The sequence below is a fragment of the Fringilla coelebs genome (assembly GCF_963513975.1).
Source record: "Fringilla coelebs genome assembly, chromosome: 13".
In the NCBI taxonomy this organism is placed as follows: Eukaryota; Metazoa; Chordata; class Aves; order Passeriformes; family Fringillidae; genus Fringilla; species Fringilla coelebs.
Genome location: NC_140039.1, coordinates 20,545,028 through 20,560,964, shown reverse-complemented (window position 1 = coordinate 20,560,964; position 15,937 = coordinate 20,545,028). Strand labels below are relative to the sequence as shown.

At 44.9% G+C, this 15,937-nt stretch overlaps 1 protein-coding gene across 1 annotated transcript in view; it reads right to left on the bottom strand.

Annotated features, from left to right (window-relative positions):
* LOC311158757 (contactin-4) overlaps positions 1-15,937 on the bottom strand; it is a 259,902-nt gene that overhangs the window by 58,285 nt on the left and 185,680 nt on the right. The window contains exons 7-9 of the mRNA XM_084214354.1: positions 9,801-10,004; positions 5,641-5,743; positions 4,228-4,412 (exon numbers count right to left, since the gene is read on the bottom strand). Coding sequence (XP_084070480.1) covers positions 4,228-4,412; positions 5,641-5,743; positions 9,801-10,004 — 492 coding nt within the window. The remainder of the gene's footprint in view (positions 1-4,227; positions 4,413-5,640; positions 5,744-9,800; positions 10,005-15,937) is intronic.

Sequence of the window (15,937 nt, the reverse complement as noted above, 5' to 3'; positions counted from 1 at the left end):
TCACTTGTGCAAATTTCCTTTTCAGACTCTGACCATAATGAAGAGCATAATCTGATTTACAGCTGAGGCTGTTTTACAGAGTGGCACAAAGTGGCTTTTGCCCAAATAAAACACAGGCCCACTGATGAAAGGAGGGCTCCTTTCACTGCAAAATTAAGGAGACTCACAAATTCCTAGTGGGAAGGATTTAATCTGAAAAGGGGCCCAGCCAACTGAATGGGTTTTGCTGAATATCTCAGAAAATGCTGCACAGAACTGTAATTAGTGACAGAGAAGTCTGTCTGTCTGCTAATGCAGATGCTGCTGTGCTGACACTTTTGGAAAACATTTGAGCTGCAGTTTTTTCCTCCTTTCCTTGCCTTGCCAGAGCAGGAGAGGATGGGAGGTGCTGGAGCAACACAGGTGATGCTGAGGCAGCACCTCCATCTGTGCTGGCTCCAGCTGAGCTGCTTTGGAGCTTCCCAGTGTGGATCTGACTGGAAAGCCAGGGCCAAATCCCCTGTTTTGTGTCCAAATCCCAGCAAACAAACGTTCTCAGTGGTGGTGCAGCTCCTCAGCCCTCCCCTGAGCTGTCACTCCCAGCCCCACATTCACATCACCTCAACCAGCAGCTAATTTTCATATTTTCTGTCATTCAGGTGAAATATTTTGTTGGGAAAGGGGATTTCAAGATGTTGCATTGACTCATCAGAGTCAACACAGGGAAGCAGAGCCTAAGGAGCTCAAACCCAGGGATGAGCAGCCTTGGGGTCACAAATATCAACAAAAGAAGATCAGGCTGAAACAGCATCTAAACTTACCACGAATTAAACATCAATAATGCATAAGCATCTCCTTGATGCTGGCTTTATGAACAAAAAAGGCAATTTCTTTTTAAATTAGCTGGTTAAGGTAATCTGTTTACTGTACTTCTTCCAGGAAAAAAAAATAATTGTTGGCATTGCTGTTTGCTCAGGATATAAATCTTAGCCCTGCGGAGGGTTAGCAAATGTAAAATTTATGAGCAGCCAGATTAAAAATACAAGCAGGTCAATGGGAGTGCATCCCAAAACACACAGATGAGGGTGGGGAGGGCCCTGGGAGGAACTGGAGAAAGTGGGAGAGGAGAACTCTGGGAACCTCACCTGCCTCAGCCACAGGGTGCAGCTGGCACAGGGAACAAGGTGCCAGGCCAGGAAGGCAGCACCAGCACTTAGAGCTGCTAAAAGGGGGGAGAGAAGAGGCTGTGCAGCCTAATTGGATAGTCCAGGATCAGGGAATATTCCAAGTTGGAAGAAAGGATGAAGTGGAGCTGTTGGCCCTGCATGGGACAGCCCCAAGAATCCCAGCAGGAGCCCATGCCAGGAATGAACCTGAGGCTGGGACAGCAGGGACAAGAAGAGACCCAGCAGGGAAATGTGTCCTCCAGAGTTCCATCAGCCAAGGGAACAGAAGGGAGCTCTGTGATTGCACTAACAGGACCACGTTTCCATGGGAAGGTCGATCCATCGAGGGGCACTCAGCCCTGGCAGAAGTGTTTGTGGAGAGCAGTGAAACACAGCCTGGAGCAGGGGCTCAGAGCACAGGAAAGGCAGCAGGAAGGGATCTTGCACGTTTAATTAACCTTTCCTGCTGCAACAAGGGTGTCAAACAACTTCAGTGTCACTGCTGTGCTAAGGGAGGAGAAAATAAACTCTGACACAAGAGTGAAACACAGAAGAAGTCAGCCCTCCCTGACAACTTCCAGCAGCACACAGAGCAGCTGACAATGCTGGGTTATCGACAGTGAGCAGGCAAATTTGAATTTCTTTTTCTTCTCTTTTCTTATTTTATGCCATGCACAGAGGCTGCTAACTGGGTTTAAAGGAGTGGAGCTGTGGGAGCCCCAGTGTGACCTGCAGAGCACCTGGGCAGCACCTCTGATAACCCAGAGCACACTGAGCCCCCAGTGCTTGGGGCTGCAGGGACCTTGAACCCACCCATCCCAGCCCTGCCACGGCAGGGACACCTTCCCCTGCCCCAGGTGCTCCCAGCCCTGTCCAGCCTGGCCTTGGGCACTGCCAGGGATCCAGGGGCAGCCCCAGCTGCTCTGGGCACCTGTGCCAGGGGCTGCCCACCCTGATGATAAAAAATTTCTCCCTCAAATCCATTCAAACCTGCACCTTCCTGCACCTCCAGAGCGTTTCCCTCCCCAGGCACCAGCCCTGACCTTCCAAAAGCAGCTTGAAAGCTCTGCCAGCCTTGCAGTTGTATTTCAATGATGAAATATCATTTCTTTGCTTTAAAAAAAAAAAAAAACCCAATTATTAAGTTATGTTCTTTTCCTCAACTATTTGTATAAAAGCTTACAATAAGTTACCTTCCCATAAAAAATTTTGCTGCAAAACTCCAGAGCCCAGAGTACAGAATGCAAGATGGGTTTTTTTTTTAAGAGATCTATTTTCAGTACTGGCTGCAAAACACAAGTTACCCTAAAAAACCCATCTAGTTCCCTGGAAAATCACCATCCTCAAGACAACCAGGACGATATTTTAGTGAATTCTCTTTAAAACCTTCCAGTCTGCCACTTCTCCTGGGGAATTCCTCCTCTCCCAGGGAGGAGATGGAAAGACTTCCCAGCGTGACAGACTGACAGCAGGACACTCCTCTTCCCCAAAATCTTCGAGCTTCTCTGCTGAAATGCCACAATGGGTGTGAAAAGCAGCAGGAGCCACAGTGGCAGCTTTTGTGGAGGATCCAGAGCGGTAAATTCATGACAATAATGAGATTATAACTCCATACATGCTATGGTGGGAGTGTTCCAAAGGCTCCATTTACTGCTTTCCAAGAAAGGCAGCTTTGGCTGTGGGTACAGCAAAACTGTACAACTGATGAGTCTTTTAATCTACTCTCCACATGGGGAAAATCACAAGGAAAAACACAGCACAGAAAAAGGGATCTTTAAATCATCTAATTAAAAAAATTAAAACCCGCTCAAATCAACCCCAGATTCTTCCCTTAACATGAAAGATTTCACTTTGTTCTTGCTCTTTCACTTATTTTTAATGGTTTTTTTCATTCTATATTTCCCTCAGTTTTAAAAGGAGAAATGTTCATTTGAAATGGAAGCCCCCAAAGTTGTGATCTCTAAAGGAAATGTATTTCAGAAATATTTCCAATTTGAAAACATCCCTATTTTTAAAAAAACATACACTACCCACCAAATTCAATTCAGTTTTGCCAGAAGGGATGGTTCCCAAACACTTTTTCTGTGGCAAAATTATGATTAATCAAAAACCATTCTCCTCACCTCTGGAGTTCAACCCAATTTTCCCTGCTGACAGGACCTGAGCCTTCAGAAACATTTGGGGGAGAAAACTCTGAATTTTTGTCCGTATTTTCTCCGAAGAGCAACATGGGATGGGACAGGGGAGCAACAAAACCAGGATTTTTTGGATGCTGTGGAGGTCTCTGCATATCTGTGGGGTGTGGAACCTGCAGCTTCTCCTCTCCAACACATCTCCAAGAAACCTTGGTACCAAACCCAGCCCCTGCGCCCCTCAATCCCCTCCCTGCAGCTCTCACTCACCTCTACACAGGTAAAGCCACACTTTCAGTTTGCTTTGTGGGCTGTTCCCAGCAGAAATTTGGGGATAGGGGCCAGGATCAGAGGGATGAATGCATCTTCTATTTAACAGAGCAGGCCTAGGAGGCTGGAATTTGGCATTTCCCCATTTGCCTAGGAGGCTGGAATTTGGCTGAAGGGCTGTGATTGCAGGGAGGGAAGAGCAGGTGCAGAAAGCCTTGGAGGGGAGAGGGCACCGTTAAATCCCAACTCCCCCTGTTCTTCAATCACTGATCCTCTTGAAAGCTGTTCTGAATTGGTTACCAGCAATTAACATTGATCCACAAAAGCTGGGGCAACCCATACATCATAAATCCCAGGCTGTAACACAAGGAAGCTCCCCCAGATTTCCTGCCTTGCCCTCCCAGCCGCGAGAAGGAAAAAGAGACTTTTCCAAGCATTTCCAGCACGTTTCCATGCCAATGTCCTCCTGGGGATGTGTTTTTGTTCCAGCTGCTCTGATTCTCAATTAATATGCACCGTTCAGCCAGGTTTTATTTCAAATTACACCCTTCTCGAGACGTGCCATTTGAGAAGAAAGTAATTTCAAAAAATATCCCCGCAAAATTACGTCCTCACAAAATATTTACTGCAGATTGCGCCGACCACAATAAAGCAGCCCTGAAGGCAGGCAGACTGCTTACCATAAAACATCAGCTGTCCTCGGGCCACGTTCCTGCCCCTCACATTCTCAGCCACGCACTCGTAGAGCCCAGCATCCTCCTGCTGGAAGTTGGGGATCTCCAGGAGCCCGCTGGAGCGGTGCCTCCGCGCCTTCCGGGGCAGCTGCTTCCCATCCGCCCTCCTCCAGCTGATGGTGGGCACGGGGCTGGGGAAGGGAGAGAAAGCAAAATGACACTGCCAGAGGAAGCCACGCTCACAGCGAGGTGCTGAGGGGTTTTTGCAGGTTGAGGAGGTTTTGCAGGACAGTGGTCACACTCAGCTGCAGCACGATCCAGCCTGCCTGGGATAATGGACATGTTCACAAACAATGGATAATGACATCTTCAGAAATGGGGTTGGTGTATCCTCGAGAAAGACACAGGAAGAAGAGTCATCTGGACTCAGCAAGTTTGTCAGCAAGTTTGAGAAAGTGAGAAAAAAGAGAAGCAATGGGTGGGCCAGATGAGCACAGCAAGGCACGTGAAAAATCAGATTCTATTTTCAACTGCTGGGATCCACCAGTCATGTATTAGCTGGAGACACGAGGACGGTAGAAACTTATCATCAATCTAGTCTTTTGGGGAGAATAGAGTTGTCTTCACTTGATCATATTGATCATGGCGTGATGTCCCATTCCTGATCCAGTGAGGGGCCTGGCACAGGGTCCAGAGGGGTTTAATTATGGGTGGGTGATGTGGAACATAAGTGTAAATGTGATTTGATAATTGATTTTATGCTAATCTGATACATACATTCTTCCCTGAACCATTAAAGGGGAGGTGGGGCTACACAGTGCAATAGTTTAAATCATTATTCCTGTCACTCACAATTATTCATCTGTTGTATATGAACAGATTTTATAAACAGGTTTTATTATGGGAGGGTTATGTGGAACATAAATGTAAATGTGCTTACCGCGGTGTATAAGCAGGAGACATTTTATTATTAAAATGCTGTTTTAGCCCAGCTGAATTTGGGGTTCTGCTGTAAAAACACATCCATTTTAAGGTGGGGAGGCCCTGGAAGGGGTTGCCCAGAGAAGCTGTGGCTGCTCTAAAAGTGTCCAAAAGATGGAGCTTGGAGCAGCCTGGGATGATGGAAGGTGTCCCTGCCCATGGCAGGAGTGGCAGTGGAAGGGATTCAAGGTCCATTCCAACCCAAACCATCCATTTTGTGGTGATTTTCCTGCCAGTCCCAAAATTTTGGAAGTGTTGCCAGAGTTTACTCCAGGAACAAGAGCCCCCAAGCCCTGTGGCTGCTCTGAAAACTGGCCACAAGTAACTCCTGCTCAGGGAAGTGGGTCGCTAGAAAGGAACTGCTGCAAACCCCACAAATCCACAAAGGTGAGAAGCTGCAGGAATAATAATTTGTAATAATAATGGATCTAAACTTACTTGCCCAAGGCAAAGCACTCCAGTTTCACCGTGGTTCCCTTCGCAGATGGAACAGTTTCTGGGAACTGCACTTCTATTTTGGGCTCATACTCTCCCATCACCCCTGGGAACATAAAGGAGATGCTAAGGCTTGGTTGAATTTCAGCAGTAAATTCACAAGTGTTCCCGTGCTAGCACAGAGCTGTTCTATACATCATTACTTGCCCAATTAATCCATTCATTTTAAACATGGCTTGTTCCTAACAGCCGTGGAGTGTGGGCTCTTTTCCCATTTACTGCCAGAGGAGAAGCTGAACCAACTCTCCACACCATCTGCCAAAGATTAAAATCTCTTCATGGCTCTGTTACTTTTTTGTTTTTGAATATGCAGGATTTTTGCAGGTAACTTGTGAAATAAGGGGAGCAATAATCAGAGAGGTTCAGCATCTTCTAGAAATGGAACATGGAACAAGCAGCCATTAGGAAAAAAGTTTTAAAATCCCTGGAGTTAACAGAGATATTTCTATTAACTTCCAGGACTTCAATGCACAGAGATCTTCTACTCCTCGGGTAATTTCTTTATTTTTTACTGCCCCAGTAAATCACGGAGCGTGGCAGCCTCTTTATGAAATTGTGTTTAAAAATTTGTGCACATAAAAAGGCCATTATACCCCTGACAAATGGCTCCATTTCCAGCCACTGCACTGCCTTAAACCCAGCACATATAATTCCACCAATAGTGATTATCAGCTAATTGATGATTGCACTTCCTGGACGGTGGCCAAGGCAGGAGAGGAGCTGGGTCAGCCCTGGAGAATCCCAAAAATACAGAAATGAGCCTGCAGTGACACGGGGGCACATCAGAGCTGCTGAGGTTGGCCTGTGATTGCTGACTGCTCTTGCTTTTCACACACTGGATGCAATAAAATCCTGTTTTTTTCCTTTGGTTTTCCAGTGATGAAGCTGGAAATGCTGAGTGTGAGGCTGACACCACTCCACCTCTGCTTGCTGACCTGTTGTCATGCAAGAGCAGGTTATGTCATCTTCCAACACAGTAATTGCAAAGAAATGTTCAACAAAGTAGCTGCTGCACAGCCTCAGCTGTCAAAATTAAACACATTTATTAAAAATATGGATATTCTCCCCATATTCCTGCCCTGCCTGGTACACAAAACAGGAAATTTGGGATTTCCTGGAGACATTCCAGCATTTACAAACCATACAAACAAGAATTATGTGGCATGTCACTTGTTAGCCCTTTGCATGTTAAAACTGCACCCTCCAAAAGCTCAAAATCCTGTTTTCCCAACTGGGACCTGCCAAATCTTTGCCTAAATTTCTCAAAAATCTGTGCTGAATATTTGCTGGGTGAGTTTCAATCAAGCCGAGAACTGCCCCATGGTCTCCAAAGCAGCAGCTGATAGAACTTGTGGAGATCTTTCCCCCCTTCTCTTCATTGACTTTTTTATTTATTCCCATTTCTTTGCTTTGGGCTGGGCATGGAGAGATGAAATTCCAGGGGGATAAAACCCCAGTGGGGTGGGAGTGTTTCCCTGGGGCTGTGGGACACCAGCTACAGCCACCACCCCCCCTCAGCCCTGCAGCTCTGGCCTCTCCCAGCCTCACTGTGAACTGCAACCACTGAAAAATCAGGATGTGCACCTGGAAAAATCAGGATTTGCGCCTGGCAAAACCACCAGGCTCCTGCTGCAATGACACCCTGCCTATCTCCATAAATTTATACAGGCTATGAAGTGAGTCCTGCTGTCTCCTCTTTATAGGAGCAACATCAGAGCAGTTGAGACATCTCCATCCTGAACCCAAGACCATTTCCATGCAGAAAATCCTCATTTTTCCTGCTGTTCCTGGGTGACTGAACATCTGACTTAGCTGTGCAGGTGGCAGGGATGGAGGAGGAAATAAGGGACTGAAGCAGAACCTGGGTTTGTGGCTTGGAGAGCACTCCCAGTGTCAGGGCCCATCAGATGCTCCATGTGTTGGCATTTCAGAGGCTTTTGTGTCTTTCTTCCAATTTCAAAGCTTAAAAACATTTTTTTGGGGGCTGAAAGTCCCAGGAATTCAGGAGGAGGCTAATTTGTCTGAGGATTTGATATGCATTTCCTGACAACACCTGTGAAACTTTGCAGTTTAATTGGCCCATACAGATGATGGCAATTTTATTCCAGGACTATTTTGGTCCTTTCCCACTGTTACTGTTTTAATCCTGGTATGGCAAATCCCACATTTTAAAGAGAAATAGGGAAGCAGCAGCTCTCAACACCTGGATGGTCCCAGCAACAATTCCTTCCCCATCTATCCCTGCCCCATCAGTTTAAAGCCATTTCCCCCTGTTCTCTCACTGCACACCCTTGTACCAAGCCCCTCTTCCAGTAGGGTTCGCAAAAAAAATCCTATTTTTGGAGTATTTAAAAAGATTATTTCAGCGCTGCAATTGTCAGCACGAGGCAAATTTAAACATTGCTCTTTGCCATCCATGCCACAGCTCACTGGGCCCTCAGAGGGACAGATTTGCTGTGCTGGGTTTATGGGAACACAGAATTCCCTGGAAGGAGGGCAGATATGGAGCAGAGCTGGAGAAGCAGCACCTCCACCCCTCCCAGTCCAGCTGGGACAGTTCCTCATCACCAGCAGCATTTCCCACTCCATCCACAGGGACTCTGTCAACCTGATGGGCAGGAGGCTGCAGCAAGGAGCCTGCGTTTTCCAAACAAGGGATTTTTGTCAAATCCCATGAGGTGACAGTGGATCTTCTTCCAGGAGAAGTTGCTAACATTGCATTTCTATTCCTGGAACAAATGTCCCAACTGTTAGCCTTTAAACAGAGACATTTTAATTAATTTTAATTGGAAATTAGCATGCAAATGTATTTTTCTTATCTGCTCCAAAATGATGATGATACAGATCAATTGTCTGTATAAATTTAGAAATCCTCTTTTGCTTTCTTCTCCCCTTTTTTGTATTATTCCACAGACCACTAATAATAGCACTAATTCTGCTGGGAAACACAGGCTGAGCTAACAGTTACCGAAACAACAAAGTGCCTTTGTTCACTTTGGGGCTGCATAAAATGAGAAAAACTGCTATGTCCAGGCTCTAAAATCTATTTTGTTTCCTGTCTTTGGCCAACTCCCACTGGGTTTTTCTTTTGTAATTACTGCCTGACTCTGAGAGTCGCTCCAGCAGTGGGGAGAGCAACTTCAGCTGTCCATGAGTTTGAGCCCCAGCTCCAGCATCACTGGAAAACCGTGAGAGAGGGAAAAACCCTTCACACCATGTCCTGCATGCCAAGGGAATTGTGTTCTGTTTGCCATCTGCATGGCAGCTGGCTCCTGCTCAGTGGGCAGATTTCCTTATCTCTCCCACACCCACTCCTCCCTCAGGGAGACACCTGCTGATAACAGGCTATGGAATGTCCCTGCATGGCTGATAAGAGCTGCAGCATCCCATTGGGAGATGTGAGCCCAGGGGGAGGAGCCAAGCATTCCTACCCGGATAGAATCTGGAGATTCTGGAACACCAGCACGGCTTCCTGCTGGATTCCCAGAGGAACAGCAGCTGCCTCTGCCCCTGGATCTCCAGAGGATTCTGCCCCCTTCTCCAGGATCCCTGCTTCAGCAGAACCACCCCTGGCACTGCAGGAGGGCTGAGCCACAATTCCAGTGGCCCTGCTGCCAGCACCCTGACCCACAGGGTGTCAGGCTGTGCTCTGGCTCTGGCAGGGTTGGTTTAGTTCACTGCATTGCTTATTTTATCTTTTCATTTTCTTCCCTAATAAAGAACTGTTATTCCTGCTCCCATATTTTTTGCCTGAGAGCCCCTTAATTTAAAATTTATAACAATTCAGAGGGAGGGGTTTGCATTTTCCATTTCAGGGGAGGCTCCTTCCTTCCTTAGCGCACACCTGTCTTTCCAAAAACTAAGCCACTCCAACAGAAACATTTCAGCCAATTTTTACTTTCTGGCTCAGACATGTGTCTTTCCAAACTGAGACACTCCAACAGAAACATTTCAGCCAATTTTTACTTTCTGGCTAAGACACCTGTATTTCCAAACCAAGACACTCCAACAGAAACATTTCAGCCAATTTTTTACTTTCTGGGTGACTCCAGCCACGAAAACACAGCAAAGCCCCCCGGGTCAGCTGGGGAGGAGGGTCCTACCGTCGTTCCTGAGCACGAGGGGCGTGGGTGGCCCCAGGACCTTGCTGTTGGTCACGGTGTTGGTCACCACGCAGGTGTAGTTGCCCACGTCCGAGGTCTCCACCTTGGCGATGTACAGGTTGCCGGTCTCCTGCGACACGAAGCGCCGGTTGTCCTGGTGCACAAAGGTGGGGTACTCGTTGAAGATCCAGGCGTAGGTCAGCTCTGCAAGCACAAGGGACACGCTGTGAGCAGGGGAAAATGGAGCACAGCCCGAGCAATGAGCCCCATGGCTGCTGATGCCCTGGTGGTTTTTACCTTTTTATCCTCTCTGTATTCCCTGATGCCATTTTGGTTTTACCTTTTTTCTTTTATGTATTCTCTGATATATATGTTTGGGTTTTGGTTTGGTTTTTTTAATGCTCTCTTTTGGTTTTTACCTTTTTTTCCTTCATATATTCTCTAATACCCTTTTGGTTTTACCTTTTTATCTTCTCTATAATCTCCAATGCCATTTCGGTTTTTACCTTTTTATCTTCTCTATATTCTCTAGTGCCATTTTGGTTTTACCTTTTTTCGTTCATATATTCTCTGGTGCCATTTTGGTTTTTAGCTTTTTTCTTTTATGTATTCTCTGATATATATGTTTGGGTTTTGGTTTGTTTTTTTTTTATGCTCTGTTTTGGGTTTTTATCTTTTTTTTACTTCATATATTCTCTAATACCTCTTTGGTTTTACCTTTCTATCTTCTCTATATTCTCTGATGCCATTTTGGTTTTTACCTTTGTTTCTTTCACGTATTCTCTGATGCCATTTTGGTTTTTACCTTTTTATCTTTATATTCCCTGATGTCATTTTGGGTTTTACACTTTTATCTTCTCTATATTCTCTGATATATATGTTTGGTTTCTGGTTTGGTATTTTTATATGCTCTGTTATGGTTTTTATCTTTTTTTCCTTCGCATATTCTCTGATGCCATTTTGGTTTTTACCTTTCTATCTTCTCTCTATTCTCTGATGCTCTTTTGGTCTTTACTTTCTTGTCTTTCATATATTCTCTGTATTTTCTACACATATATTTGTAGCTTTTTATCATAGCTTAGCTTCAATGTTTTCCTAGGCAGAAAGGCAAAACAAATTCCAGGATCCCTGTGCTGTCCTGGCTCTCCTTAGAAACCAAGCCTGAAAATGCCTTTTCAAGACAAATTTTTGTAAACAGGGCCTGGATCTCATCTGAGGGGGGAGAATTTAGAAGGTACCAGAACTGGGGAGATTAATTCACTGGGCAGTTTCCTAATTGGGGCATTCCTGTCAGATATGCTAATTTGCAGAATCTATAAAAATTGTACAAAAATCATGAGCATCCTCAGCCTTTTCCACCAGCAGAATTTGTGCACTTGAGGATCAAGGTACCCCTTTTATCACCCTAACTGTGTCTGGCTCATATTGTTAGGACCAGAGAAAAAGGCATCACTCCAAATGCAAATTTCCAGCTGTGAAATCCCACACACAGATCTGATATTTCTGCTACTCCTTCACCTTCATCCAGAATAAAATGCATTTCACAGGAATCTCACCTTTTTGTCGTGAACATTCCAGCCTGTCCATGGCTTTGCTTTCATCCTCCCTAATTAATTTTTTTCCCCCCTTAAAGCCAGTTGTGAGGAGGATCTGCCGAGTTGTGTTATCACCCACAGGATGCTTTATTCCTCAGGAATTTCTGAATCAGCAGAAAACTGAACACTAAATTAAGCAGCTGTAATCTTCTCTGTGACTAATTAGACAGGGCTCTGTGTTTTATAAGGCGTCTTTGGAAGTTATTTGAGCCATAAAGAAGAAGTGAGAGACGTTGCAGAGGCTGGGAGTGAGGTTAATGCAGTCTAACCCTGTTGTATCTGCCTGAGCCAAATGCCCAAACACACTCAAAGAGCCTGGAGTGGATACAAGACTGCTGCAGTTTTCTAAGGGAACACTAATTATACTAAAAATCACATTCTTGTTTTAATACTCTAATGAGTCGTGGCTGTAATTGACCTCAACTGCCATTAGGTACTTTGGAAAATACATTCTGCCCTCACGTCCCACTGCTCCCAGCCAGAAGAGGCTGAATGCAGCCTTTTGGCCTTTATTTATTTATTTGTAACATCAGGACTCGAAAACGCCTGCTTAGACTCTTAGAAAGGCACGATAATTCTTTTTATGAGGGAATATCTAATCATCATATTTACACATGTGCATCTCATTAGAAGGAACCTCATGCTGATGTCAAGAGGATACTGAGAGCAAACAAGGTGCCACTTCCCAGCCAGCTTATTATTTTCTGCAAGCAGTTAAGTTTGTTGTTTTTTGTTTTTTAAATTTACTCTTGGTGAACAATTATCTTGCTCCTCCAGAAGCAGCCAGCACCAGGCAAATAAGCATCCCTGCCCTGGGATGCACAGAGGTGCTGAAATTGGAGTGACTCTTCACACTCAAGGTTTCCCCCAGAGCCCCCTGAGCTCTGCAATTCACAGGAAGGGGAAATGGTGACCTGAGCACAGGAAAACAGTGGGGAGGGAATTGCTGGATCAATCCCTGTCCCTCCCATCCTCTCCCAGGAGGTCTCACAGGTATAATTACACCCCAGAAAGGGCTCCTGCTTTTCTCTTGAATTGTTAAAAACCTTCTAATTTCCAGGTTAAACATTTTCCTCGTGGTCTATGGTTCTGTGCTCATGGGCTAATGATGCCTTTGGCTTATGGAGTTCTCATCTCTTTGCTGTGAGAGCCACTGAGAGCCCTTGTGCTGGCATTTTCAAGACTTTCCAGCCCTATAATCATTGCAGAAGCTTTTCCCAGGCTCTGCCTCAGTTAAAAAGCCTGGGATAATTCTGTCACTGGAGCTGAGGGCCAGGTGGGGAGCCCTGGGCAAGCAGAGCACAGGAGGCTGGGCAAGAGGAGCAGGTCTGAGCAAAGAGAGAAACAAATGGATGAGCTGGGATCCCTCCCAAATGCTGGAAGGAGCTGAAGGAGACCCATTTCTGGAGGGCAAAACACTGAAATCCCCCCAGAGCCACCTTCAAACTCTGCTAATTTGGCTGCATAAAAGTGAGGAACTCAGTAAAGGTCTGCAGGTGCAGCTCTGCCTTCCCATCAGTGCCAGAGAGAGCCAGCTGCACAAATGAGACAGGACTGGACATGAGGAGCAGTCCATTATTGCTCTATAAAATTTAAAGGTCTTTAAAAGATATTGCTGTCCAATATTGAAGGGTTGGAATCCCTGGGTAAGCAGGGCACAGGAGGCTGGGCAAGAGGAGGAGATCTGATCAAAGACAGGAACAAATGATGGGCTGGGATCCCTCCAAACTGAGGAACCCAGTGCAGAAGGGTCTAAAGGAGAGTCATTTCTAGAGGGTAAAACATTGAAATCCCCCCAAAGCCAACTTCAAACTCTGCTAATTTGGCTGCATAAAAGTGAGGAACACAGTAAAGGTCTGAAGGTGCAGCTCTGACTTCCCAGCAGTGCCAGAGAGATCCAGCTGCCCAAATGACACAGAACTGGACATTAGGAGTAGTTTGTTATTGCTCTATAAAATGTAAAGATATTTAAAATGGATTACAATGTAATATTTAGGGGTTGGAAGCCCTGGGTAAGCAGACACAGGAGGCTGGGCAAGAGGAGAAGATCTGATCAAAGACAGGAACAAATGATGGGCTGGGATCCCTCCAAAATGCTGGAAGGAACTGGAGGAGAGCCATTTCTAGAGGGCAAAACACTGAAATCCCCCCAGAGCCACCTTCAAACTCTGCTAATCTGGAACACAGTAAAGGTCTGAAGGTGCAGCTCTGCCTTCCCCTCAGTGCCAGAGAGATCCAGCTGCCCAAATGACACAGAACTAGGAGCAGTCCATTATTGCTCTGTAACATTTACCCCTGGCTTTTTCTTTCTCTCTGCCCCTGCCAAACCCCACGGGACTGATGGAACAGGGAGCCCAGGGAGCAGCACAGCCTGGAGCATCTCTGAGTGCTCCTGCAGCAACATGTAAATAACTGCTCCCTCCCAGTGCCTTTGATTTCCTGAGAGATCCCGGTGCAATATTTATGGCTCCTCCAAGCTGACGGGCTCCTTTGGATAAGGTCTGCCTCTCTAATTGCTCTGGAGGTGACAGGCAGCTCACATCCCACAGGCAATTTGTACCTCCTGAGCAGAGAGATGCTTCAAACACAGCCTGGGGTGGCTCCTGCTGATGGGAAGGTTTCCCAAAGTGCCCAGCACGGAGCCTTGGAGCACAGGGAACCAGCAGCAATGGCAGTCCATGGTTCTCTAATCACACATGAGCCTCTGATTCCTTGAGGAATTCATTAAAAACTTCTCCTGTCTAATTTGGGGTCCCTTCCATGTGATTTTTGCCCTATTTCATCGGATTTTTGCCCATTTTGCCACGCTTTTCATTTCCCCTTTAAAGCAGCTCTCTCAAACACAGACTATTACCCAATTTCTGACCTGTATCTGTATTTTTAAAGGAGACGAGAAACTCCACAAGCTGCTGCCTGGTCATCCCCTGCACACACCCAGGACTTGTTGTAACCTTATTTTATTTCATTTCCATTACCTACTCTATAGTGAAAGCTGCACAGAAGTTCTGAGTAATTATTAACTTTGCCAAAATAACATTTCTCTGCTTGCCCCTCCTGGGATGTGCACATATTTTGCCTCTGCCTTTAAGAAAAAGAAACTCTTCTTGATTTTTTAATTTAAAGTCTCTTCCATAAAGTCAGGGCTGCCACTTAAAAAGGTCTCTGTGACTGTTATGGGAAAAGCTATTAAAATATCAAGATTATGACAGCATAAAGCTGAGGAGAAGGATGAAATTTTGGGATCAGCATTAGCCAAAAAATGGGGATCACTCATCATTTTTAATAAGAGCAGTGTGGGTACAATACACTATTATTTTTATAGGCTTTGCTGAAAGTTACAGAGATTAATCCAATCCTCAATGATTGCTATAATTCCTACCTTATCACCCACTCTGTCACTCTCAAGCTGGAGAGGTGGGAACTGATTTTCAGTGGAAAACAGAAAGTTTTCTGTAAATCATGACACACAAAAATGATGTTTCATTACACATGGCAAAAGAAAAACATGAAATTAAGAAAATGATGAAATCCTCCCTTTCAACTGCCCCAAACTATGACTGAAACATTAACTGATACTGAGACATTTTGAAAGGAAAGGTGAGGCTCATCCCCTGCTAGAAACAATTTAAATCCAGATGGAGAGAACACATCTCTGAGTGTTGGGTTGGCACTGCTCTTGATCATGCACTTCTGCAAAATTATGGCTGGTTTTAAAATTTTTTTCAAAATTCAATTTTTTTCAGAATGCACTTCTTTAAATTTATGGCTGTTTTAATTTTTTTTCCCAAATTCAATTATTTTTTGCAGAATGCACTTCTGTAAATTTATGGCTGTTTTAATTTTTTTTCCCAAATTCAATTATTTTTTGCAGAATGCACTTCTGTAAATTTATGGCTGTTTAAAAATTTTTTTTCAAAATTCAATTATTTTTTTGCAGAATGTACTTCCCTAAAATTATGTCTGTTTTAAATTTACTTTTCAAAATTAATTTATTTTTTTGCAGGATGGGAAGTGCTGAAGTTTTCCTGTCTGTTTTGCTCCCTGCCATTCCCAGACAGAGGCAACAGCAGCAGTGAAGTTTTTCCTGGAGAGAAGCTGCTCCCTCAGCAGTGCAGGTGATGGTCAGGAGGATTCTGCACTTTGCTTTTAGATGATTTAGCCCTGACAAATTCCTTGGCTCTGGGTGTGTTCCTGTGCCAAACATTCCCACCTGCTTTTTTTTTTAATATATCCAAATGCTATAATTTCATTTTGTTGTACAACCCCCAGCCATACCCACTGTTGTGGTACAAACTTCATGGAAAACTGATTTTTGGTGGATAATTTGCAGCCTGCTGGGGTTTTTTTTTGCTCTGATTGCTCCCATTCCTTGGTGTTCAAACTGCTCACAAGTGAAGGTTACAGCAAATTTGGGCAAAGCTGAAGCTGAACTGATTATCTGATGAGTGTCCTGTGAACCTGAGCTGTATTCTCAATTTGCTTATTAAAATCTGCCAACTGCTTGTAGGGGATGCTCATAATTCAAATTCCATAATTGCAAAT